General features: G+C 40.5%; 1 protein-coding gene across 1 annotated transcript; it reads right to left on the reverse strand.

Annotated features, from left to right (window-relative positions):
* Window positions 1-2,674: 2,674 nt before the first annotated feature.
* Window positions 2,675-26,679, reverse strand: LOC139738009 (polyribonucleotide 5'-hydroxyl-kinase Clp1-like). The gene is made up of 12 exons (XM_071648675.1): window positions 26,533-26,679; window positions 16,637-16,714; window positions 15,549-15,662; window positions 14,507-14,632; window positions 13,787-13,900; window positions 12,844-13,042; window positions 11,517-11,606; window positions 10,435-10,535; window positions 8,741-8,879; window positions 7,187-7,267; window positions 5,532-5,625; window positions 2,675-2,808 (listed from the first exon to the last, which is right to left on the reverse strand). Exons 1-12 carry the CDS (start codon window positions 26,623-26,625, stop codon window positions 2,697-2,699), a joined length of 1,341 nt encoding a protein of 446 aa, XP_071504776.1. The 5' UTR covers window positions 26,626-26,679; the 3' UTR covers window positions 2,675-2,696.
* Between the last annotated feature and the right edge of the window lie 1,065 nt (window positions 26,680-27,744).

The following is a 27,744-nucleotide window of genomic DNA, read 5'->3' on the forward strand; positions in this document are numbered from 1 at the left end:
GTGGGATAACTTTTATAATGATGGCATTCAAATGTAACATGTATGCATTTTCGACAAGGCAATTTTCATCAAATGTATATTATGTTTCTTATGTTTCACTGACCCACTACGTACAAATTTTATTTTGATGTTTCTGTATTTTGATTCTACAAACAGAGCTCTCAAGAAGAGAAGGGCCTGTACATGCAGGTCTTGACAAGGCTACACTGGTGAAATAAATCTTGCAAACTTTAAAAAATAATAACAACAGCAGTGGTGTTGGCTGAAATATTGACCCAAAATATATCATTGTCATCATTTCCCACATGAACAGAGCATGAGATCTGAAAAGTGAGGTCATTCTCACTCCTCTCAACTCACGCTTGTAAGGAATTTTGTGTCATTATACTACATCTGTATTTTTGTCCAAAAATGTGCGTTTGGGAGACTCAAGGGGTAAACATTCTAAAAATATTTCCTTTTGTCAAAATTCACTGCAATCTACATTGTTGTTTGTTTGATTTGATTTGATCTATCTCAAACAGTTTTTCCCTCCTTTCCCTCAATAAGTAAAACAAGGAAAAGTAAAAATTACGCGGTGCGTAATATATGTCCCCACCGGAAGTAGCATTTAGTAGCAAAATGTACAATATAGGTAAAAAGATCAAGGTCAAAGGTCAAAGAAGTCAAAGGTCAAAATTCTATGTAGAAGTTTTGAAGCCCATACCTAGTGCCATCACATAAAGCAAACGGAATCGAAATCGGGTTAGAAATGGCGAAGGAGTAGCATTTTGTAGCCAATGTACAATATAGGTCAAAAATCAAGGTCAAAGGTCAAAGAAGTCAAAGGTCAAAATTCTGTGTAGAAGTTTTGAAGCCCTCACCTAGTGCCATCACATAAAGCAAACGGAATCGAAATCGGGTTAGAAATGGCGAAGGAGTAGCATTTGGTAGCAAAATGTACAATACAGGTCAAAATCAAGGTCAGAGGTCAAAGAAGTCAAAGGTCAAAATTCTGTGTAGAAGTTTTGAAGCCCTCACCTAGTGCCATCACTTAAAGCAAACGGAATTGAAATCGGGTTACAAATGGCGAAGGAGTAGCATTTTGTAGCAAAATGTACGATATAGGTCAAAAATCAAGGTCAAAGGTCAAAGAAGTCAAAGGTCAAAATTCTGTATAGCAGTTTTGAAGCCCTCACGTAGTGCCATCACATAAAGCAAACGGAATCGAAATCGGGTTAGAAATGGCGAAGGAGTAGCATTTTGTAGGCAATGTACAATATAGGTCAAAAATCAAGGTCAAAGGTCAAAGAAGTCAAAGGTCAAAATTCTGTGTAGAAGTTTTGAAGTCCTCACCTAGTGCCATCATATAAAGCAAACGGAATCAAAATCGGGTTAGAAATGGCGAAGGAGTAGCATTTTGAAGCAAAATGTACAATATAGGTCAAAGGTCAAGGTCAAAGGTCACAACTGAAATTCTGTATAGAAGTTTCAAAGCTCTCATGTAGTGCTATCATATAAAGCAAACAGAATCAAAATCGGGTTAGAAATGGCGAAGGAGTAGCATTTTGAACATTTTGATTACACACGGACGCACGGACGGACGGACAGACGGACAGACGGACAGACGGACACACACACGTACGGGGCCCGTTTCATAGTCCCCTGCTCGAACTCGTTCGGCGGGGACAATAAGTCATTTCGGGTATAAAAGTTCCTTTGAAAGAAGTCCAAATGTCAAATATAATGACCTATTATCTGAGGTATTTTTCTTTACTTCACGCCGTATAAAAACAATTGTCTCAAACCTCATCGGTTCACATAGGCATTACAAGTTGTTTTTTTTTTAATCATTAATTGTACTGATATGCTTTTTCATTTCTTTTGCTTCAATGTTTGTTGTACAAACATAGTTCATCGCGGTAACAGTATCAGCTGGTTTTAAATACAGTAAACATTAGTATGTAAAATTCCTTGAGGACACTTACCCGTGCCTTGTAGCACACCCACCACACACTCACACACATACATACAGAGCATTAAATACACACGGTGAAAACTGTAAATCACAATATGTTCATCTCAGTTGTCTTGCTAGAAGACTGACGAGTGTCCATCCAGTTGGCATGGTAACAATGACAACAAATGATGGTTGGCGACCAGTTGACAAGTGTACCCTGAGTCAGAACGACAGGATGATACCGTATATGCCAAATATTTTGCAAGGTTTTTTATTTTCACGAATTTCACGAGTCAGCTGCGATTCGCGAAGACTCCCGAAAATATTGACTCTGATCCCGACATGCATGTCATGTACGTGTATACATTTCTCCGTTCAGTGCAGGACTCCACGATCGCGAATTTAACCTCTTGCGAAATGGTTGGGAAGTCTCGATTCACGAAAATTTAGACTTGCTAAATATAAGGCGTATACAGTAAATATCACCGACACTGCTGCATGTAATCCCGTATTGAAAGACTCCACAGAGTGCCCACGTTGGGAGCTGCAGAAGATGATCACACGCTTTACATGATACGCCGATGTTGATGTTCAGTGCAGGTGATCGATGGGAGGGTCTCTTATAAAAAATAAATTGTTCACGCATGTCTAGACTTCCATTTTGTGCAGAACACCTATATGTCAGACTTTTCACCGAGTGAAGCGCATGTAGCACAGCAAAGTCCATCTGCTTCAGCGCTGGCATATATCAGGGGCTTCACTTGATGTCCATGAATCGTATATCGCTGAGAAGAAGATATCGTCTAGGCAACGGCCTCGGGGCCGGTGAAAGCACAGTGAAAGTCTTCCGCTCCATGTCGACGTTGGTGCTGCGAATCGAGACAATAAAGGGAAATTAGAGCAGCAGGCAATGTATGACATTGGTAGAGGTCACATGTTTCACGGTCACACGATTACAAAATGGCAGATGAATAATGGAAAGTGAAAACAGCATCCTAGAGTCTCGCATGTGAGAAATGAATGATAGAATACATCGTCAGCATTAGTGTAACACCTTGTTTCTAAACTGGTAGGCCATGAAGCTCTCTTGGGTGGGCCTGATTGTCGGCCAAAAAATGAAGGAAACCAAAGCCCAAAGAGAAATGTGGATTGAGTGAAAGCAGCAAAATTAGTAGAACACATCAGTGAAAGTTTGAAGGAAATCAGACAATCGATGCAAAAGTTATGAATTTTTACAGTTTTTGTGTTGGAACCACTGGATGAGGAGACTATTAGAGGTTATGATGTCATGTGAAGACAACAATATAAAGAAAATATAAAGGAAATCCACAAAAATTCATTCTTCATGAAAATTACACATTCCATCAACTTGATACTGACATATGTTAAGGGTAGCAATTATTCCCCCTGCTTTCTGAAACCAGTTAGTCAAGTGCTCTTTCATTATGCTGGAAAAGTGAATTTTTTAAAGGGAATCACACAAAAATTCATTTTTCTAGCATAATGAAAGAGCACTTGACTAACCGCTTTCAGAAAGCAGGGGGAATAATTGCTACCCTTAACTTAACATATGTCAGTATCATGTTGATGGAATGTGTAATTTTCATGAAAAATGAGTTTTTGTGGAAGTCCCTTTATATCTTCTTTATATTGTTGTACACACATGACATCATAACCTCTAACAGTCTCCTCATTCAGTGGTTTCAACACCAAAACTTTAAAAATTCATAACTTTTGCATCAATTGTCCGATGTTCCTCAAAGTTTCACTGATGTGTTCTACTTATGTTGCTGCTTTCACTCAATCCACATTTCTCTTTGGGTTTGGGTTTCCTTTTTAAAATAAAAAAAAAAAATGCTTGTATTCTTTCTTACTGGGCCCCGAAAAAAACAATAGAAGCCAAAGTGGGCCTTGGGTCCAAAAAAAAAATTAAAAATTAAACAAGAGACCCGCGGGTCTAGCGCTCACCTGAGTATCGCAAGTTCACCTTTCACGCAGTCACTAACCTAAATTATTCACAGCTCTACCAAAATTTGACCAGGCATTCTCAAGTAGAAGATGAAAATGTACAATAAAGGCCCAATTTTTTTTAAGATTCCTTAATTTGGGGGGATTGGGGCCCCCTGGGGCCCTCTGGGTGGGGCATGGTGCCCATTTTGATAAATTGAGATCCTGACCCCCTAGGGATGCTACCTGCCAAGTTTGACAAAAATCCATCATGAGGTTTTCAGGAAGAAGATGAAAATGTACAATTCAGGCCCCCATTTGGACCCTTCCAACCACCCCCCCCCCCCCCCCTACCCAAGAGGGGCACCCCTGGATCTCCTATGAACAAACTTGAAACTACAGTCATTAATGTACTCACTCATAGTATTATCTCAGCTCTATAACTTCTGATTCTAGAGAAGATTTATAAAGATTCCTTCATTTGGGGGGTTTGGGACCCCTGGGGGCCCCCTGGGTGGGGCATGGTGCCCATTTTAACAAATTGAGTTCCTAACCCCCTAGGGATGCTACCTGCCAAGTTTGGTGAAAATGGGTCATGGGGTTCTCAAGAAGACGATAAAAATGTACAATTTAGGCCCCATTAGGACCCCTCCTCACCCCCTCCCCTGGGTCCCAAGGGGGGCACCCCTGATTCTGCCATGAACAAACTTGAAACTACAGTCATCAATGTACTAACTCATAGTATTAACTAAGCACTATCACTTCTGGTTCTAGAGAAGAAGATTTTTGCAGAATCCTTAATTTTGGGGGGCTTGGGCCCCCTGAGGGCCCCCTGGGTGGGGCATGGTGCCCATTTTAACAAATTGAGTTCCTAACCCCCTAGGGATGCTACCTGCCAAGTTTGGTGAAAATGGGTCATGGGGTTCTCAAGAAGAAGATGAAAATGTACAATTTAGGCCCCATTAGAACCCTTCCCCACCCCCCTCCCCTGGGTCCCAAGGGGGGCACCCCTGATTCTGCCATGAACAAACTTGAAACTACAGTCATCAATGTACTAACTCATAGTATTAACTTAGCTCTATCACTTCTGGTTCTAGAGAAGAAGATTTTTACAGATTCCTTAATTTTGGGGGGTTTGGGCCCCCCTGGGGGCCCCCTGGGTGGGGCATGGTGCCCATTTTAACAAATTGAGTTCCTAACCCCCTAGGGATGCTACCTGGCAAGTTTGATGAAAATCGGTCTTGGGGTTTTCAAGAAGAAGATGAAAATGTAAAAAGTTTACGCACGACGCACGACGGACGACGGACGACGGACGACGGACGACGCACGACGCACGACGGACGCCGGACGAAGGGCGATCGCAATAGCTCACTTGAGCCTTTGGCTCAGGTGAGCTAAAAAAAGGTTGAGAAGCGTTGGTATAACACATGGCATAGAAAACATGCAACATACAATGCTGCACCAGCACTGCTCAACTTAAAGGTGAATCAAGCAAATGTGACCTATATCAAGTTTTGTGGGTTGCTTCCTCCCCCCCCCCCCCCCAATCTATTCTCTTGTCATGAGGACTTGAACCGAGAATAGCAATCTACAAAAAAAAAAAAAAAAAAAAAAAAAAGGGGGGGGGGGGGGGCACAATACTCACATAGCAATGAAGCCTGCCACGTTGGTTGTGATCAGGTCATCTTCTTTGCTCTGGGCAAGACTGACGCTCAGAAGGTGGTGAACTATTTCTGGACCTGTATGAAATTAAAAATGATAATGAAATAGGAGCAATGAAATTAAGCAAATTTCATATTTCAGAAAATCACATGAACGAATAAATCGTCGGCCTCATGCCAAAAGGGCCTTAACACCATAGACTTTGTACACTGTTAGGGCCCTTCTGGCATGAGGCCGACGAAATAAAAGTATACAAGTGAAAAAATAATTAAATTGAATAAATGTGTACATCTAATAGGGCCCAACTCTAACACTTTTTCTCTGGAACCCAGTTAGGGTCACTTTTACAAGACATTTAAATTTGAAATTCTGGTGACCCTGAAATACAAGGAAATGTAACGATCCATTTTGATTCTTATGTGCCTAATCGGGCCACCAAAAGATAGTGTTTTTGGAAGTTTGGTGGCCTGACGTCAATTTTTAATGGCCCCGGCCCTTGCTGATGTCGAGCCTTGCATATGATATATACATGATAAGTTGTCAGATGAATGAAGAAATTAATAAGGACATAAACAGATAAATTGATTATTCACTTACTTATTCAATCAATCTATCAATCAATCAATGGGTAAGAATAACTACAAATACATACATAAAATACACAATGGGAGGTTGGCAACAAGACTTTGTTAAATTGAGAAAACATTCACAAATAAATTAACATTTACACAGAGTTTAGCATCTCTTGGGATGAAATACATCTACCTCCCCTTCAAAAGTTACCACAGCCATTTTAACAACTCAACCCTCCTAACACACACAATGTAATGGTGCCATGACAGTAATTTCCACAGTCAAAAAAGTTGTCGATGTGTGTGGATTCCGTAATATCCTTAGTATGCTAATATCACCCTTATCAATCATTAGGTAAATTTATGTATTTCTTCCTCATGTATGCTGTAAACACATCAGAAAATGCATTCATGGCAGCAAAATCCTCTATTGTGTAAATTGCAACACATGGAAGATTATGTATATAAACATAAATATGTATACACTATAGGGGGAGACAAACAGACACAGACACAGACACACACACACAGACGGACAAATGATTCTGTGCAGAAATTCAATACAGGCACAAAGCTCTACCAGATAAAACAAACTTAAGTCCATGAATCGCAAACTATAACCCACAGTCAGAGAAGCATTATTGCAACATACGGGTGGGTGAGGAGATATTGGGGTTGTCAAAACAAACATGTCACTCATGTTAATAATTGAACCCGATTTCAAAATAAGACACCACCTTCGACTGACTGGGTTGTGTTTCAGAATGTATAAGTGTCTTTACTGAGCTACTGGTGTATCTTTACAAAGAAAACATAACAATAATTGAATGCCGCACTGGTAAACTGTTCATAAAGATGAACAGACTTAACACTGATACATTGTATTCGACAGAACACCTGCAGAAACAACAACTACCACTTTCCACAGCCACAGATATCACAACAAATTTGACTTGACAATGCTACTCTAGACAACCAATCAGTCCCAACCATGCCCCTTGCTCCTGGTCAGTTTGCTAAACATGCAGCAAGAACACTGGCCAGTGGGACCCATCCAAGAACTGACCTGGAGTGACCGGCACCAGCTTGGTCTGGTTGTCTTCGGGGGTCATCCCAAGAGGTAGACATGAATTAGGGACAGGGGGAGCTAGGTGTGGAAGATGTGGAGACAGACATTTGGGGAAAGAGAGATTTAAGACATCACCTTCATTAGTTACATACATAAAACATTTTTGTACAATTGTATCTCTCTCTCCATAAAACTTGCATGACACTATACATGAAACTATTCTACACGAAACACATGACATCTTCATAACTAGCCTATACAGTGTTATTTCCCCACAGCCCAAGGCTGAGGTGAAATATATATAGAATAGGACATATGCCAATGCCTTTCTTTTACGGATACAGTCAAGACTGTTGGATGACAGAGTATATCTTATGATTTGTTCTTGTAAATACAGTGTAAAGTGGCAATGTTAAAGGGATCGTATAGTTTTGGTTGAGACCTAATTTCAGGTTTCTAACATTTTTTGGTGAGATGATGAAAAAACGTGTTATGAAATATGAAAGAGCATGTAATTTCATGACGAATTCAACGTTTATTTGATGAAAATTGGTTTTGAAATGGCTGAGATATCGAAAACAGAGCGATTCTAATAAAGTGTGGGACCCACCTTTTATTACGATCGCGCTGTCTTACTTTGTTTTTGGATGTTTCAGTCATTCCAAATCTGATTTTCATCAAATAAACTTTGAATTCCTCTTAAAATGGTATGCTTTGTTCTATTTCATAAGTGTTTTCTTGGTATCTCGCAAATAGTTGAAAGCCCAATTCTCATCTCCACCAATATTGTACCATCCCTTTAAGTACTACTGGCATTGACACGACACAACAGAATATATACCCGATATATGCTAGAGAAACTAATTCTTTTTCTGTTTTTTGACAGAAGCTGTACTTTAGATTCTATGTGATGTAAGTATAAGTAGCCACAAGGTGGTTGTATCATCAACCAGAATCAACAGATGCCAACTCTTTCTTTTTTCCCTCCAAAGAATGAAAATAAAAAAATTATATATGGCTCAAAAATCAATGAATTTTCTTTGAAGAGCTGAGTTATTCACATAATCCCCACGACATCATCTCTGTTACTTGCTCAAGATCGGCTGACTTGATATGCTCAGCACAGTTACAATGCAGCACTAACAATTTGGCAAAGGGGAGAGGGGGAACATATTTGCTGCATATTTGACTATACACAAATGATGATAAGAACAACTCAGTAACTGTTCAATGTACAAACCAAATGAAGTGCTGTGAGGCAATAATATTGCTGCCTTGTCTAATGTGTCTCTTTGACTGTGACTAAAAGCAATGTTTAAACAACAAAAAAGTGAAAGCTTAAATTTTCTTAACTGTTAATTTTTGGTCCTGTTTTCATGAAATATCTGCTGATTGCTGCAACTGTTCTATTCTTATTCAAGTCAGGTAGAACGCAGAGTGGAAGTCTCATTCTAAGTGAATAGCTTTCTTGCATGAAAAGTGTGAACACATCTGCATAATGACAGAAATAGACTATATTTGAGAACAATTCAACAACTTTCTCGTACGTACCACCGACTTTGTAGATTTCTACGTCTGAGAACTTCACCTCAAAGGAATGTGGGTAGAGACAGCCACCGAAGCCATAGAAATACTCCCGCACCTTCTCGTCACGAGTGAAACGCCTGAAATTCTGCGATCGCTCTACCACCTTGAAGTGGTATCCATGTAAGAGAGGAAACACAGACGGGAAACAGAAACTTTAAAAACAGAAATCATAAACCTCTGTAAAGTTCTTCACATGCATGAACTGATCAATGAAAATCACAAAGAATATAATGACTATAGCATAGAATTTAAATATGGCAATGAAAATTTAACGGTAAATCTGGGCAAGTCTTAGCAAAAGTAGACATGCCAGCCCTGCAATGACTGCTGAACTGATGGAAAACAAACCAATGAAACATGTGATCAAGAACGTCAGCTGAGAAAACAGCCGAGTTGAGACAGACACGGGTCTACCGTTGTAACAGCCAGAATGACATAAACTACATTTTTCAGCTGAATTTTTGTGACTTTTTAACATATTCCTTCCCCTATCACCCCTATCATTCCGTGTACATAATTGTGAATTAATTTCCTTCCTTCTCAACAAATATTAATGATCATCCCTAGCTTGTGTTATGGCTGGAAGCTGACATTCTTGTTGAAAATGCAATTGACCCTTGATATTAACCTTTGACCTTTCACCCATACAATTAGCTGTGTATATTATATTGATCCTTCCTACCATATTATATCACTTTGGTATTTTTCAGTCGAAGTGATGACCACAAAATGACAAGCAAAGACAAAGTTTGGTGACCTTTGACCCGGAGGGCTTTTTGGCAAATTTTGGTCTTGTGTATTATCACATACCCAGGCCATGTGTTAAACAAGCTTTCATACCAATTTTCTTTTGTTTGTTTGGTTTTGTTATTGTTTTGTTTGTGTGTTTGTTTGTTTGTTTTGTTTTGTTTTGTTTTGTTTGTTTGTCTTCTTAACTTGTTCTGGGGCTTATGGAAAAAGAGACCCAGGAGAAAATGCATCTTTCTGGATGGAGACATACAGAAACAAAACAGCTACAATAAACTCAGGACTACGTCCTGTTTCATGTTTATGACCCCGTTTACCGTGCGAGGCTCGGCCGCGGCTCAGCCGCAGCCCAGCCCACCTTCATTTCAGTGTAAATGTGCAAAAGGCCAAATGCGAGGCCAAAATTGGCCTCGCATTTGGCCTCGCTCTGGAGGTGGTCTCGTCTCGGCCGCGGCTCGGCCGCAGCCGAGCCCGGCCTTTTCTCAGTGTAAATGCAAACTGGGCCAAATGCGCGGCCAATTTTAGTCTGGCTTCCAAACCCTCTGCCTGTACCTTTCGCTATTCAGGATATTAACCCCCTCAACGTCGAAAACTAGTATAGTTTAAGGTGGTTTTGTCCTGCAAAGGATTTTTTCCTTTAGCAAAGGCCTTTGCCCGAACGGCGACTTTGTCACCACGGAATTCAGTTGGTAAAGGGTCTGAAAACCAGACAATACCAAATTACGTTTGTTTACGAGCAGAGCGCCACTACGACAAAATATTGAAAGGTTTGAATCAAAAGCGACCCTGCAGTGTAAACAGACAAAATTGCGGGGCTCGGCACAGCCCCGCACTGTAAACGGGGTCTATGTCTCATTCATTGTTTGCATCAACTCTCACCCCTATTTCCAAAGAAAGAGATGAATACTTACCCCTCCAGATTTGGGTTGTAGAACTATTTTGACAAAGGATGGAATGTCTCGCACAAGCTCATTGTACAGCCGCTCTTGGTCTAACACGATGATGACATCCACTACGGACAAAACAAACAAACAAACAAAGTCGAAGTCAACTCGCATACATTACATAATCACTATGCTACTGCCGATCAAAGCATCTTGATACATTCACTTTTGTAGAATGAAAACGGCATAAATTAACTATGTAAACAAACCTCCAAAGAATGTTTCTTGCTGTCATGAGCGGATTGACAGATACTCTATTCCACTAAAGGCAATTTTGGATGGAATTTGCAAATGAGTTGTGATAAATGGTTTGGTTATTGTTATAAATCAAATGACTATTGTTTGTGACTGCCCAAGTTGAAACACATTCGTATTTGGCGGCAATTTGGACATTAATAAATATGCGCTCTAGTGCTCTGGCTATTGAGTGATTTGATAATTTAAATATTTGAAGGGTTTCCAGAAGGGTAAGGGCCCACTGCATGAGGCAGATACAGGAAGGTGTCATCGTCAGTCAACCAGCTCCAAGACGAGGGAGACTGTCGACCGGCGCCACAGAGTATTCCTGAATGCTGAGGAGACATTGCGAAGATGTCTGTTGAGAGAGCGACCACGCGAATGGGACTCGCTACGACTCGCTGCGACAGACCATGCGACCATACTAGCACTAGTGTAACGGGGCACCGTCATCATCATTCATCGTCATTGTCATATGTCATCATCACACATGTACATCCATCGACTGCTACGGGGTGGAAGCATTCCATTTGAAGTTAAACGTTTCACGCTAAGAGCCAGAGAGCCACTGAGCCAATAAGAATTTATGTTCATTTTTTTTTAACCACCTGTAAGACACCATACTTGCTTCGGCTGCTGATTGGCTTTTGATCAAGTTCAGGGCCAACTTCTCACGAAAATTATAAATTCCATAATCGTACAGCCATCTCGTGACAATTTCTTGACAGTGTGACACCACTTGAACATGGAACAATCTGTGGGAGCACTGAACAACAACATCAAATCAGACTGCTTGAAGCCAACTACCTTACCTTCGAATGCCTGGGCAGCGTATTTGATACACTGGTAGCCGTCACCCTTGACCCAGCCACACGTGTTAATGACACATCCACTCTGAGCGACTGCAAGAGGGAGCAGACATTACAATAGGACAGACAGCATTAAGGAAGGCAGATTAACTCTTTCCAAATGGACAAGAAAAGGTTTAATAGTGAAATAACAGACACCAACTGGATTCAAACACAATCGCATGATATGAATCTGCACAACGCATCTTATAGCCCATGGGCATAACATCAATAATAATACATATAAACAAGTACTTACACTGTGGACACACCAATTACTAGTACTACAGGAGCTAAAGCAATACATGCTTTCAAGATTCTCTGCATATATTAGGCATATGTTGGTAGCGATTTATCTAGTGAAACTTGAGTTTTCTTTACCAGAGTGCTACATAACCATCACTGAAAACAGAACAAATATCATTCCTTCAGACACTCCCCCATTCTCTCACTTTGTGCAGAAAATACAATTGCTTTATAAATTTGACAATTGGCAAGTGCACTTAGTAGAATGACAATGTAAACAGGATTTTTATTTTGTTCTGGACGCAGAGATGATCTGCAGGTATTGCCTAGTTGGGTCATCCCGCCATGTCTACCATTGTTGCATACTGTTTCCTACACAACTATTGTGTTGAGAAGGAAATTGAATATTAAAGTGCATATTTACAGACATTCTAGGATCACTGTTGGTTGGCTTTGATATCATTTTTCTCTTTCCCGACATGGCTATACAGGGCCCCATTTCATAATAATGCCTCCATTACCACTTTGTGGCGGAGGCATAAAAAGTTTATATGATAATCATATCAACTTTTTATGAAATGGGGCCCTGTATATTGATAGCAATTCTTGCTGGAATGGCAATTGTCATAGTAACAACAAGAATCCAGCTTCCTGATTGGCTGTTGCATTTGGAACTTGCCATTCCAGCAAGAGTTGCCATCCTACAATCTTTTATGAAATGGGGTCAAGATCTTTTCATACACTGTAAAAGTGGAAATTTTTGCGGTGTTGAAATTTTCCCGCATTTCGCGCAACCAGAAACTAGCGCGAAAATATTAAAGCATGCAAATATTTTTGCCTGCCATACGTTTCTTTGCATGATGTCTTGATTCTGCGGAATTAAAAGCACGCGAAACTCTTCTGACACAGCCAAGCGCGAAAAATTAGTTGTGCGAAAATATCCATTTTTACAGTATGTGGATGAGGAAGCAGTAAGTACAATGACAAATATTCCCATCCCCCCACCCAAAAAAAAAAGAATGAATCATAGAGGGGTATCTCGTACCTCTTGGGTTCGTTTTACAGCGCATGGAGAAGACCTCAGCAAGCCGTGCAGTCAGGATCTGATAGAGCTTCATGTTAACCCCAGGCGAGGTCGCCCCAAAGTGGTACACGAGGGGTGCCGTCAGGGCAAAGCCCTGCTCTACGTCGGCTGGCCGCTCTACGAGCAGCGCCCCCACGGTTCCTGGCACAGATATAGAACCCTGTGCACAAAATCAACAAACAAAAAAATCATATCAACCTCGACCGTCTTAAAATCAAAATCTTAATTCATGACGCCACACTGTACAAGTCAATAAACATCTATTCTGACAAGTAAGACTTGTTAATGTAGATAATAAACATATTTCTTAGTACTTATTACCACCAGATCTTACTGATTTTATACCCGTATACCTACTTCAGTGGCAGGAGCTTGTCATAGTAACACACGAGTCATGTGTTCATACTTTTCAAGGAGTTTGTCACATGAGCAATTTCCACATAAAGATGCACACAAGCATTTCTTACAATTTTTCTCTTGTACCTTCTTCTTTATTTCAGGAGCACTCATATTTGTCATGATCTCTTATAAAGGGTGCTTTGGTGGTATTCAGAAACACAACTTGCCTAAGTTCCACACATGTTAATACATTCAGGGCCCCTCACTTAAATGACTGTTTATAAAAAATGGAATGGGCCACAAGTACAGTTACCACTTTTCTCAGCTACGTAGCTACATGTATCACCTGTGTTTTTCTTTCCCACACATCTCTTCACCCATTTTGTCTCTCCAAGTGCTGGAATAAGCAAGTTTTCTACATACACAGTGACCACATTTATCACAAATTACAAGTAGTTGCCATTTATGTTCACTGAGCCTAAACCAAAGCGGAATTTATACTGACAAGCATTATTGTCTTCTTTGTTTTTATACAGAAGGGGGGAACAGACTCGAATTCATTCACCTGTCCAACATCGAGTTCGATGAAAGTTGGTCTTCGGCCAACCCTGACGGCGTAGTTGAGTAGCAACCGACACACTGTGCTCTTACCAACATCACCTGGTCCCACCACCATCACCTGGAAAGAAATGCGGGAAGGAGGAGAAGTGATTATTGAATTCAAGCCAACTTTGCTACACTTCCATGCTGTCTTGGAGGTGGTAGTAAAGATGCTCATACAAGGGGCAAGGTATATTAACTCCACATTCTTTAAACTCACGTTGAAAATGTGTTACCAAGGAATCACGGAACAATTATGTTGCAGAAATAGCAAATGGCAGAGTGATAACCCTCCACAGTGATGCCCATAAAAGGGCAGTAGCATGACAACTAAAATATTGACATGTCATCATTGAATATCGTCGATTGAGTATAGATAAGGCGTTAGGGTTCCCATAACCTGTGGCGTTTGTGGCTACACAAATATATGCTTCAAAGACACATGCGATGTATTGGTGGCTATGAGACCAAAAATTTTTCAGGGCATTTAACATTGAAACCAAATGCTGCCTGACTACGGATAAAAAGTTCTTAAGCCTGCGGGATTTTTCTCTACAATTCTGCTAAAATGCATTTCTAGCTTAAACTTCTATAACAATTTACATGTCTTCGAAAAATATAATATTTTCCAAAAATATTCATGCATTGTGGTCTCAGAAAGATGAGGCAGACTAAGTTCACCGACCTTTGGTCCTCTGGTAGCCTCCAGTTCAGCCTGTTGCCTCATTTGTTCCAGCGCTGCGTGCGTGTTGAGGTACATTACCATTGGCGTTTCTTTGGATACATATGCTACCTCCGTCTTTCCGCGGATGTGCAGGGTAGAGTTAAGGGATACACTTTCTTGTGAATTTCAATTAAAATACACCTGCAGAGATCTTGAAGTCATGCAAAAACTTGATATCATTGGAAGGTGGTGTCGGATAAAACAGAAGAGAAGAAAATAAATCAACACTGTAATATGGACTGTGTGCTTGTTTCTACTGGACACTTCATATTACCTTGATCACCTCATATTTTACTACTACCCGAGCTGTTTCTGCTATGGACTTTAACCCATTGAGGACGAGTCCTGAGTATACTCGGGCAGGTGTCTATGGGAAATGCATGTTGTAGCAAAATCAGTCCATCCTAAATGGGTTAATACGCAGTGATGCCGGGTACTGCAGGGTACAGTGCGAAGAAGCTTGCAAAATGCAGTGAACCAGAAAGTGGTGGATATTGAAGTCACAGATTCAGATTTTAAGTTTTTGCACGATAATTAGAAACCACTTATGCAACATGAAACAGCATACAATTCTAAGAGGAATTTACAGTTTAACTGGTGAAAATTGGTTTTGAAATGGCAGAGATAGCCAAAACAAAATCCTCACAAAAGCTGGGTCCTACCTTTTAATAGGATCTCTTTGTTTTTGGATATTTCAGCCATTTCAAAACCGATTTTCACAAAATAAACCTTGAATTCCTCTTAGAATTGCATGCTCTTTCATATTTTGTAAAAAGTTTCATAACAGATTTCTCATTATCTCGTAAAAAGGCTGGAAGCTAGAAGCCAAATCTCAACCAAAACTATGCCATCCCTTTAAAACTTTCCAAAAACAACAGCTGCCTTAGAAAGACGGTGACATGTTGATAATAGCAAAGATGTAATCCTTTTCATATATAGAGTACTTCACTTGATCTCTGACTAAACAAAGTTTGTGAAAAGATTGCAAATTCTTCAAGGATATGACGAGCGTGCAGCCCTGCCACGTGAAGACAGCCACTTTGGACCCTGAGGAGAATTTGTAGATCCTATTTCTGAGCAGCTCCGATCCGAAGACTTCGGCAAGACCGTCCTTGAGCTGTGGTGAGGAGAATTCCAAGAAATAGCACATAACACTTGTAGGTGAATAAAAATAGTTACGCTTTTCACAGGCATTAATCGGTAGTCTGTGCATTTATAATATTATCAAATGGTACTGTAGTCTGTTGTTTGCTTGTTCTTTTTTTTCCACTATAATTTACAATGTACGTGCTTGAAATGACTTTGCTACAGCTACAGCCAGAACTTTCCTTGCCATCTGCCCACCCCTCCCCCTCCCCCCTCCCCAAGATGTGGAGTGGTCCTTCCCCTGACATTCACCATGCCCGTCCCTATTAGACTCTTTCAAGGCACTTTTGAAAACACAATTGATATACATCTGGGCCCCATTTCATAAAAAGTTTATAGCAACTCTTGCTGGAATGGCAATTGTCATAGTAACGACAAGGATCTAGCTTCCTGATCGGCTAATGCTATTGGAAGTTGCCATTCCAGCAAGAGTTGCCATCCTAATGTCTTCTATGAAATGGGGCTCAGGAATACCCTTTTAATATATCTCATGTTGTACAAGACCACCACTAAAAGACAGGTGCTAGATCCAGACTGAACTAAATGTATGCAAAGAGAGGATCTCTCTGTCTTGCTCTGTCTTTTCAATGTTTTTTTTTTTTTTTTTTTTTAAATGCACTCATACTTTCCAGGCATATCATGAATATACAGTATTCTCATTGGTATCATCTGCTGCTCCTACAACCATTCATATAACATGTGACCAAGCCTAAGATTTAACAACATGACTTCAGAGTATGATGAGTCAACCAGTGCTGACCCCCCCCCCCCCCAAAAAAAAAAGGGGGGAGGGGAAAGAGGAGTGGGAAAGGAGATACATTGTATAGCAAAGGAGGGATAGAGAAAAAGGGGGTGGGAAGGAGGATAGTAAAAGAAGGGAGGAGTTGAAAACTTGGCTATGGTTTATGGTTTAAGTTTATGGTTCACTTTGTGAAATGGGCATACCTCCATCTCCACCAATTCATTGTTTTCCACCTCAAATCGTAGTTCATTGTCCTGTGCCAGCTGGAACTCTCGTCCTCCCTGAGGCGAGAAAACAGAAGAGAGGCAAAATCATCATTACAAGAACATTTCCATGACATTTTTTTTTTCAAATCTTATTTCGTTACATTGCAGGCGAAAAAAAGAAAAAAAGTCTGATAACATCATGGGCATTGGGCCTCCCTTGTGAGTCATGTCATTCAAGATTGCTTTTATAATGTGCTTGAGCTTTTAATACACTGGATTTCAATCTGTAAGATTTTTGTGTGTGTGTGTGTGTGACAACACGAACACCTCCAAAGCTCTCATAAGATTTTGATATTTCATTTCCTCACTTTTGCTGCAAACGCTGGCATTGATGTGAAATCTGCAATCTACATACACTTAACACAACTTGGATATTGTGAGCCTCAGTAAAATATTGGGACTGTGTGTGACCATATCATGTGATTGACAGAATCAACTTTCAGAAAATTAAGCACACAAATGAAAACACATAGGACTGTGCCAAAACTAGAAATATCACTGAAGGTGATTAATACCCCCGCCCCGTGACGACAGTCTTACCCAAGGAATGATCTTTCCTTGATCTTCTGCCATTTAAATGCCGTTACCATGGCAACGCAGCTTCCGACACGTCCGAAAAATATGTCTTGCACATCTTCCCACCAAGACTATTGTGTGTGCCACATTTCATAAGCTTTTGTCAAAAACTGAGGAAGTAGTTCAATCCACAAGATCTTTCCTTGATCTTCCGCCATTAATATGCCGTTACCATGGCAACGCAGCTTCCGACACGTCCAAAAAATATGTCTTGCACATCTTCCCACCAAGACCAATGTGTGTGCCACATTTCATGAGCTTCAGTCGAATACAGAGGAAGTAGTTAAATCCGCAAGATCTTTCCTTGATCTTCTGCCATTTATATGCCGTTACCATGGCAACGCAGCTTCCGACACGTCCGAAAAATATGTCTTCCACATCTTCCCACCAAGATCAAGGTGTGTGCCACATTTCATAAGCTTTGGTCAAAAAACTGAGGAAGTAGTTAAGTCCGCAAGATCTTTCCTTGATCTTCTGCCATTAATATGCCATTACCATGGCAACGTACTTTCGGGTACTATCAAAAAATGCGTCTTGCACATCTACAACCAAAGGCACACATCTGTACCAAGTTTCATGGAAATTGGGCAAGAACTGAGGAAGTAGTTTGCAACACTAAATTTTCCATCATTTTGGCTCATAATATGTGAGCTGTTACCATGGCAACATACTTTTTGTCACTGTCAAGAAATGTGTCATGCTGACCTATATCCTAAGACAAACATTCAATATGAATTCCATGAGAATTGGAAGAACACTGATGAAGCAGTTTTGCCATGAAGCATTTTGCCCTATATTTTACCAATAACATGCCGTTACCATGGCAACGCACTTTTTGCCACTGCGGAAATATGTGTCTTGCACATTAACATATTCAGATGAACATCTGTACCTAATTTCATAAAAATTGATCAAAAACTGTGGGAGGAGTTCGCGACGCAAGATTTGTACCCATTTTTGCCCATAATATGCCGTTACCATGGCAACATACTTTTGGGTACTGTCAAAAAATACGTCTTGCACATCTACAACCCAAGGCACACATCTGTGCCAAGTTTTATGGGAATCAGTTGAAAACTGAGGAAGTAGTTCGCGACGCAAGATTTGCAACGGACCGACCGCCCAACCGACCGCTCGACCGCCCGACCGCCCGACCGTCCGCTGATTCCTATATACCCCCTTCAAACTTTGTTTGGCGGGGGTATAAAAATTCCATTGATTATAAAAACAAACAAGGCAGTATGTATCACCTGCATGTTGCAATTTGTGATCATGGTGTCTTTCAAGTAAGTTCATTGACCTGTAAACCTTTGACCTTGGTGAAAATGACCACTATACCAACTTGACCAGTATCTTTAAGTAATGAACCTGTGGTATGAATTTGGTGGACATAGCTCAAAGCTGTGGAAAATTGAGAGTACATCAGAATACCAAGAGTACAGTGCCTATCACTATCTGGTATAAAGTTCATTGACCATTTGACCTCTGAATTAGTCAGACTTCACTCATAAAATGTATTCGAACTTGACCAGCATCTTTAGGTACAGTACCTGTGGTGTTAAAGCTTTCTGGTCATAGCTCACACCTGTGGAATGCTGTTGAGAATACACAACAATACTGTGAGTACAAATTGTATCAGAGAAAGTTCATTGACATTTTAACCTTTCACCTTGTTGGACTTAACCCACATTGGAACTAGACCGGCATCTTTACGTTACGTATAAGTGGTGTGAGTTTGTTGTCATAGCTCAAATCTGTGCAAAGTTATTGAGAGTACACCAAGAATACTGCATGAAAATAGTGCTTATCAAAATCAGGGCAAGTTCATTGACTTTTTGACCTTTGAACTTGTCAAACTTCACCCGCATCTTTAGGTAAATGGTATTGTCCTGTGGTGAGTTTGGTGATCGTAGCTCAAAGCTGTGGGACGTTATGGAGAGTTCATCAAATTGTTGATGACGCTGCCAATGACAACGGAAAAGGGACACCTACAATGCACAAGTACGTCTTGCTTCCTGTACGTAACCAAGACAGAAACAAAACAAAAACACAGCTCCAAGAACAAGAAATCAATGCAGATACAGTGTACATTGTACGCCATGAAAAATATCCCAAAATGCAAGTGCACGGTCCTCTCCGTGCAAACAGAGATACGCTCACGCACGGTGCTCAACCCATTCCTCACGGACCAGGTTCCCATGGCGTCAACTGGATGGGAACTACAATGTATACCAGGATCCCAAAATGTGGACAAGAGTGCAGGCATTTGTGGCCAAAATTCATGTTGGTTTGTGTTATTCTGCCCAGAAAAATTGCTTTGATAGAAAGATCACAGATTTTTCTATCAATATCAGTTTTCTTTCTGTATGAAACCTGTGTGTATCACGGTATTATACAGTGCTCTTTTTTCCAAAGTACAGTGTATATTATGTAGTGTGTGCTTATTTTGCTAGATGAAACTTGTATGAAGATGTACATAGCAATCAAGGCTGAGCTGAGTAGATATTTGCTTTAATATTGCTATTCAACCCCATTCAGGTGCCTCTTTTGTGAGGAACAAGAGTTTGTGAGCTCATCAATGCATGCTCCATTCATACTGTACCTCACGCCCGATCAATATTTTCATTGTTCAATGCCACATGTAGCTGACCGTGGAAAGGGGGTACATTTATACCACTTGACTGCTTTCACACAGGTTGATAACCAACCTATTCGTTCTCTGTTGACCTGCAAAAAGGAATCTCGTTTGGGGGCATTGGAGGCTCTGGGAGAATTGCAGGAGGAACGAGTTAATACGAGAAATACCATGTTTTTTTTTGAGAATGAAATTTACCTGGATACCTTGATGCAATAATCCCTTGAAGCAGCCTGTACATGAACCTACATTGTATACTGGGATGAACTCGAGCTGTGTGTCCTGAGGGGGTGTCATTCAGTGTACGTATGTACAAGAGTCTCACTATCATACAATAAAATGTGAGTATGAGTGCTCCAGGTGAATTACTGCAGTATTAAATTACCCCAGGTGGTATAGATATCATTGTAATTCCAGTTTGAATGCACCTACTGCCTCACTTCTATGAGCTGTGTTGTACAACATGCACCAGGTTGTTATAATGCATGTGTGATGAATGGACTGGTTTGTACATGCTGTATCACATTACTTTTTTAATTCTGATGACGCAAGTGGCAGTTTTATATCACAAGGACCACATGAATATATGCAGAGAAACTACTGCCTGCAGGGCATAATTTATCAATGGACTGTAGTTTTCCAATCCATACCAAGCTCATTGTATCCTACACATAAAAAAAGAGATGATGTTTGTGGGAGAAACAGAGACTGCTTAAGGACAAATACAAACTAGAAATAAAATTGGCCACAAGATTATCTGTATACTAACATCATTATCAATTCCCTCATAAAATAGGCTACTAAAAAACATAAACATTATGAAAGAGACACTAACACACATACAGTATGTACGCAATCACACATGATAGGAATTTAGGGGGATTTGACATAAAACACTCTGTTGACAACTCCACCTTCAAGAACAAAATCACACAAATGCTGATCACACTGGTGATAACAGCTTTCATATAAAAGTGCAGTTTACACCCACATACATTGTATAAGGTACATGTACATTGTATGTTCATCAACATTTTACGCAAACAGAATATATAAACGGCAGTGAAAGAGTCTTTATTTCCCACAATGATTCACCCCCACCAGACAACTACAACGTAGCAGTGACATTTTGGCGAGCGGACTTGCTCATGTGAATGAGATGACCAGATTTACATCATCACCAGTGGTTGCTCTGAATCGTTGCCATGGCAACAGATACCCTGGAATCAGCACACAGTATATAATGCCCTAGCATCCCCACGTCAGAGATGTGAGCAGTAAGTAGCCAGGTGAAAAAATTTCGTAACTGGCTCGTATTTTAGGTCAGCACGTGGCGAGCAACGTGAGAAAATCTAGTGCATTTGCAACATGTAACAGTGTACAGGATATTGGATACCGCAAAAGACGTGCACTGTACAATGTATAGCAGCGGCTAACACACTAGTTTACAATGACCCTGTCATCGTGAAATCAGCATCACAGATTGTCAGAAAATACTGCATCTCATCAAGCCCTCTGGTAAAAGTAGAAGGATTGGTGGGACGAAAGGCAGCATCAGTAAAAATACATATGATTGTTACCTCAGTCCTTTCTTCATGAAGTGGAGGGTAGTAAAATTGATGCCAGCATCAATAAAACTGGACAATTACATCAGTTTTCTCCTAGCAGAAAGAAGGCAGGGCTAATCGTAACATCAGTTTTAAAAACATAAAGTCTCGTCTAATACTTCCATGTCGGTCATGAAATCTATAGGATTGTTATGAATGTTTTTACCGATACCACTACTACTGTTCTCCTAAAAAGAAAAATAAATAGAGAAGCACTCGGAGAGTGCAGACCTCCGCCAAGCATGCAGCTCATTTCCACCACTGATTTTGTTCTTCCACAGAGATCAGTGATTTCCATCCATATGTGTAGGCCTACTTGTAGCATTGTGTGCTGAAAGCCGCCTGATTTCCCAATATAGAAGCCTTTGTCACGTCATAAACCCTCAGCTGCAAGGCGCGCCTCGCCCTAGCAGAAACTAGAGCACGCACTTTAGTGCGCGCATGCAAACCTCAAATACGCGCAGCCTTAACTACCAAGTTCATTGACCCTACCTGCCAAAATATCAAAAATTCTCAGATCACTGCCAAAAGTTAATCGTTTGTTACTTGTGTCATTCTCAACCTTTCCTGCAAGTTTCATCCCAATCCGTTCACTACTTTTTTAGTTATTTGGCACACGGACAAACTAACGAACAAAGACAAAAACAAACAAACATACAAACCAATGGTAGCGAAAACATAACCTCTTCCCTTGGCGGAGGGAATAAATAAGGTAGGCATAATGCTAATATCAACATAAAAACATGATTGTTAAGAATGATTTCAAGCAGGACCATCAACTTACACCGACATCATTTAAACACTGGATGCCACCTCATAGTACAATTTACTGTCATGGGATGTAGATCTGTATTTGATTTTCTTGCAAGCATGGAGTTGCACTTTCCTGTAGTTGCCAAACATACATGTAACGCAATCAACCAAAACAAGATCCATTACAATATTTTTTTTTGATAACACTTATGCAAAACCCACTGGTAGACTTGTGCAACTACACATCATCACCCTATCTCATTTGCATATTTCGTGGTATTACTATTATGCAACTGATAGTACTAGGGAATTTTGGTAAAATTCATTCAATGACTGTATGTCCTTTAATGTGTTACTCTACAGAACCTAGATTCCATATCTCATGTTATCTGCTGCCAAGGGGGGGGGGGGGGGGGGGGGGGGGGGGAGCATTGTACAAATGGACCGTCAGATTTAGTGCATGACCTAAGTTTGAAAATGTTTCTTGAAATATTTACTGCCATGCAGGAATAACAACTTAAATTTGTACACGTTTGTATGTGGTCCTCCAATATAAAGATTGTAGCAAGAGATACACCCACTGTGTTTTAATTCAATATCACAGGATCCCTGCAATGAAGGGGTTTAACAACTCTTTAATTAATTGTACTTTATGTCATGTGTACACGTACACTGTAATCTAATTTGGGGGTTTTGTAAACACAAATACAATACTACAAATGGGCACAAAAGATACCATATTGTATCCCTGCCTCTCTGCACACAAAACTGACACCTGCTTTCACAAGCCAGGTTTGGTACAATAAGAACGAAGTACGGTACCTCATTGTTCATGCAATCTGACATTGCGTTTCAATAGATATTGTAGATTGTTTGTTTTTGACTCTACAGAAAATTATGCAAATCTCCACGCAACTGCGTACCTTAGCTCATCAGTAAAGAACAATGCGAATTCGCATTTAAACCTAAAAACAAGAATACATTGCACTGTACCAAAAACTCTATATGTGAGACAAAGCCACAGCAAAGTACCAGCATCCTGGTGAAAATGGTATTTGGGCATGGTAACAACTTATTGCAGAGGACAGAGAACTCACCATATGGTAAACATACATACAGCTGTACATGTACATGTAGAGCAAGTCTTGCCTACAGTAACATTCACACAGCAAACTGCACAAAAAAGCAAGATAACTTGTAATCACAATCCAAATACAGAGTTTTTTTGCAGCCATTCAAATGGACAGAAAAATGCCGCTAATTGCCAATCGCAATTTATAAATCAACCAAACTGCCACTGCCAGAATTCTAAATCAATTCAGTGATCCTTATCCATATGTTTGTGCACTGTCATAACGTGCATTTTGAATGATGCGTCAAAAAGAAAATAAACTCAAAAAATGTTTTTTTTTACTCCAGCGTTCAAACACTTGCTTCCAATTTCCATTCAAATTATTGTACTATTTCTCGTATTGTCGCGACAATTCTGAAAAAATTGCAGTTCTTGGGATTTGGATCGTAATGCTGATTGTGCGTGCTATTAGTGGGATCTTTGTGGCCACATGGGCAAATACCTCGAGATTTGAATCTCGATGCAAATCACACATTTGTACCGGTATCCCGGTAATTTGCATCACAATGAACCCAACTACGTTGTACCAATGACCAGACTTGCAGATCTATGTCACCTTGTCTACTGGAATACTTGACAAGCTGCAGAACTACTGGAAGTCACTTGACATGCTGCAAATACCTGTACATTGTATCTTAACAGCAACCTTCCAAGTTTGATAGAAAAATTGCATCAAAGTGCGGATAATAAGGTGATACCATAAAATTGGCAAAAGTTGCCTCTCTTTACTTGTAGTCGCATATTTTCACTCTGGGAAGAAATAATTTTTCATAAATCATCTTTAACTCATAAATACAGACTGTACCTGAAGTTGATGGAAAAAGTACTGAGAGGTACTAATATATATATATATCAATATATATATATTTTTTTTTTGGGGGGGGGGGAAGGGGATGACCATGATGATGATCATTTGATTATTAAATGTGGAATGTATGTAAAAATCCTTTTTTTTTTCCAGTAAAATGAAAAGAAAATGAATCTTTAATTCCCTCATCTTCTGAAAACAGGAAACTTCCAAGGTACCGGTATGCGTCATGGTCATTTTTTGACTGACCACACGGGGTTTTTGACGGACACCACAGTCACTTTTTTGACGGACATAACGCTGCAAGTGACGAACACCACAGTCACTTTTTTGACGGACAACACGTTGAAAGTGACGCACACCTCGGTCACTTTTGTGACGGACATCCTCGGTACATTTGACGCACCCCCGTAAATACTGAAACGATTTTTGCATACGTTTTATTCAAGCATTTTCATTTTCTTTTGGTTCGTACACATAATTTGTAAAAGTTTCGGCAAGTTTCCCTTACCATGTAAGCACCGTATTGTCATTCACCGTACATCACGCTGCTGCTACGATATTCCGTGCAGTAGTATGTATTCTGTGCATGCAATCAATCCATACATGACAATCACATGTGTGCAGAATGCGCTGTGTGTGCGCGGCCATTGCTAGTGCGGTGGATGCATACTGCTGCAGCGCAGGTAGGTACACACCACGCCACGGCATTCATATTCCCGCTCGAGTACTGCGTAACTACAGCCAAGTCGCGGTACGTAGAGATTCGCACAGCTAACAGCGTCGCGCGCGCTTGCGTCTGGCCAGCTGGTCGGGCTATATCCCGCGAGCAGAAAATGGCATGCGGCAAGCAGTTCTTCTGCTGCCGTTTCGACAGGAAAGATTTAACTAAGTTGTTACATCGCTGAACAGTCCCTGGTTTGAGATTGAGTATGCATGATTTCATGGGTTTGTTGGAGGGAAAATGTAAGGAGAAAGGGTGGCTTTTAAATTCTTTGCTTGCCAGATTCTGGCAAGCATTTTTTCCTCTTATTCCAAAACGCTTCCCGACTTTGATTTTCACTTGCCGCGGGAAAGCGCCCACTGTAATTTCACTCGCGGTACGTGTATCCAGCGTGCAAAAATGCGTGTTATTTTCCATAGCCAAGTGACGTACCATGACGCACCCCTCGGTCAAAATTTTGACCGACAATGATGGGATTTTGACGCACCCCTCGGTCAAAATTAAGATTTATTACATGAAGCACTTGAAGTCCTTGGCAAATCTTGCAAAGATTTAAACACTTGGCTGACTTAGCAATCTGTCATCAACTAAATCCAAGAGATATCAGGTAAAATGACTCAGCAGGATTATCAAAAATGCAAATAGTCCTAACTTTCTCAACATCTGTTGAACTTGTAAAAGTGAAACCTTTACTTCATCATTTCGTAGTATTTTTTTCTCATTTCAGTAAGTTCATGGACGATAAATACTATACTTAAAAAAAAATAAATCATAATTTTTGGAGGTGACCTACACTGTAAGTCCCGTTTACTGTGCAAGGCCTTATATAAAATAATGTTGACCCTATGCAGAAAAATCTGTGTGTTCGAAGGAGTTAAACTACATTTCTTGATTTAGACGGTAGACCCATAGGAGAGGGATTCCATACAGCCAGATGTACAGTATGTCTCCGCAGAACACATCCCCAGTCAATTATGGTATTTACAGACTGATCTTCCCTGATCTGTCTATGACACTTTCATATTGTTATAAATTGTTACCCCTCTACTATTCAGTCCAAACGAACTATGAAAATCTCAAACTGCATTTGTGTACAGCTTGCACATGGAACTACGGTCTACCTTGAATTGCTCTGTCATTTACCGTATTTATGGGTATTAAAAGTCGGCCTAGTACTAGTAGTAGCGTGTGAACTCAGCCACTTCTAATGAGGGCGCTAGTGGCCAAGTTTACCCGCTACATACATCTAGGCCAAGTTTACCCATAAGTAATTGTCTATGGTAAATTTACTTAGTTTTACACAGCTGGTTGGTGGTTCAGTGCCGAAACGACTTGCAACAGCAACCAATAAAAATAATGCGAGCTAGTTGCACATGACTGTGACAGTCCTTCAGCGACCTTTCTTTAGCTCAGTGTCTTTTAGACTACTGTGACTAGTTTCTGGTCCAGAGGGGCATTTCAAAAAGCTTTTTGTAGGACAAATTTGTCTGTTAATCAGACGCAAGGATTTCAGTAGCTTGTAACAGTTTGTCAGGGAAAGAAATCAGACAAAATGCTCCGTGAAATGGCCCCGGGCCCAGTCTTCGTCCCTGCCTTACCTGAAGTTCCAGGCTGGTCTGGGCCTTCAGTTCCTCCCAGTTGGAACACTCCTTTCCAGCTGGCGCAACTCCCTCTCCCCCTCCACCTTCCATTTTGCTTCACCAGCGACAGCGTGTTCACCTAAACAATGACACCAGCTAGCCTGCAATAGAGCTAGTTTCATACACTTGATCGTGATCTGCCACAGCTACTAACGTTAGACTGGCGCTGGCATATGCTACGTATCTCACAAGACTGACAAGAGCTGGCATTGACGAACAGCCGAACTGACCGAGTCCCAACCAGCAATGACAACTAAACCAGCAGTGCACATGAACTCTGTATGACTGATATTTGCAGGATACATCATTGCTGCACAGGTTTATGGAGCTATTACAAGAACTCAAGCAGGCAGCTAGCTACAAATGTAGCTACAGCTTAGCCTACATGTATAACTAGCTTTGGCAGTCAGTGCCAGTGCACAAGTACACTTGTATCACCACTCAAATACGGACACACACACACACACACACACACACACACACACACACACACACACACACACACACACACACACAAATCACATGCAATACACAAACTGGTACACTGTATGATAATCATAATGTGCCTCACCACATGCTCCCTACTGTGCACTTGTTTTGCCACGAGGCTCTGGTAGTTTTCATATTCAGACCCAAGCAAACTTTTATCAGTATTCTATGATTCCTTGGCTTGTGGTAAATGGCCTAATATTCAAGATAATCTCACAAGATTTGTACAATGTGTGATGTCTGACCCCAACAACAGAAAAAAAAAAAATTGTTGGTATTCCTTGAAATATGGTAACCTAGCAGGCCTATACGGTAATCATTATTATCATCTACAGACATCTATAGGATGTTTTAGCAGCGCATTAAAAACGTATATTGCTGTCCGCTCAATTTTTAGTGTTCAATATGAGAGCATATTGAACCAAATGCATAGGCCAACGTATAAATTCCCCATAGGCTACCGTTGTTACTGGCCGTTCAATAATACACCGTATTTTGTTTCATGCAATACGCGAGCCCTTGGTGAGTGCGCAAATGCTTGCTACTAGTGCACAAAATTTTGTTACAATTCACAAGCGCGCAAACATCTTGCTAGCAATACACAGTTTTAGGGGCTTCACCTTTTCAGCGCTGAGATGGGACCGTTGAGTCAACTTCAAAGACGAGTAGAAGTAGGCGTAC

The sequence above is a fragment of the Diadema antillarum genome, unplaced genomic scaffold, assembly GCF_040938485.1.
Source record: "Diadema antillarum isolate AM-2024a unplaced genomic scaffold, OU_Dant_1.0 seq00000718_RagTag, whole genome shotgun sequence".
In the NCBI taxonomy this organism is placed as follows: Eukaryota; Metazoa; Echinodermata; class Echinoidea; order Diadematoida; family Diadematidae; genus Diadema; species Diadema antillarum.

Coding starts and splice junctions, on each gene's coding strand:
- LOC139738009 (XM_071648675.1), bottom strand. CDS start 26,625: ATGGAAGGTGGAGGGGGAGAGGGAGTTGCGCCAGCTGGAAAGGAGTGT. Junction 15,663..16,636: donor ATGAATTGGTGGAGATGGAG/GTATGCCCATTT, acceptor TCCTCACCACAG/CTCAAGGACGGTCTTGCCGA. Junction 11,607..12,843: donor CTGTAAAACGAACCCAAGAG/GTACGAGATACC, acceptor TCCCTCTTGCAG/TCGCTCAGAGTGGATGTGTC.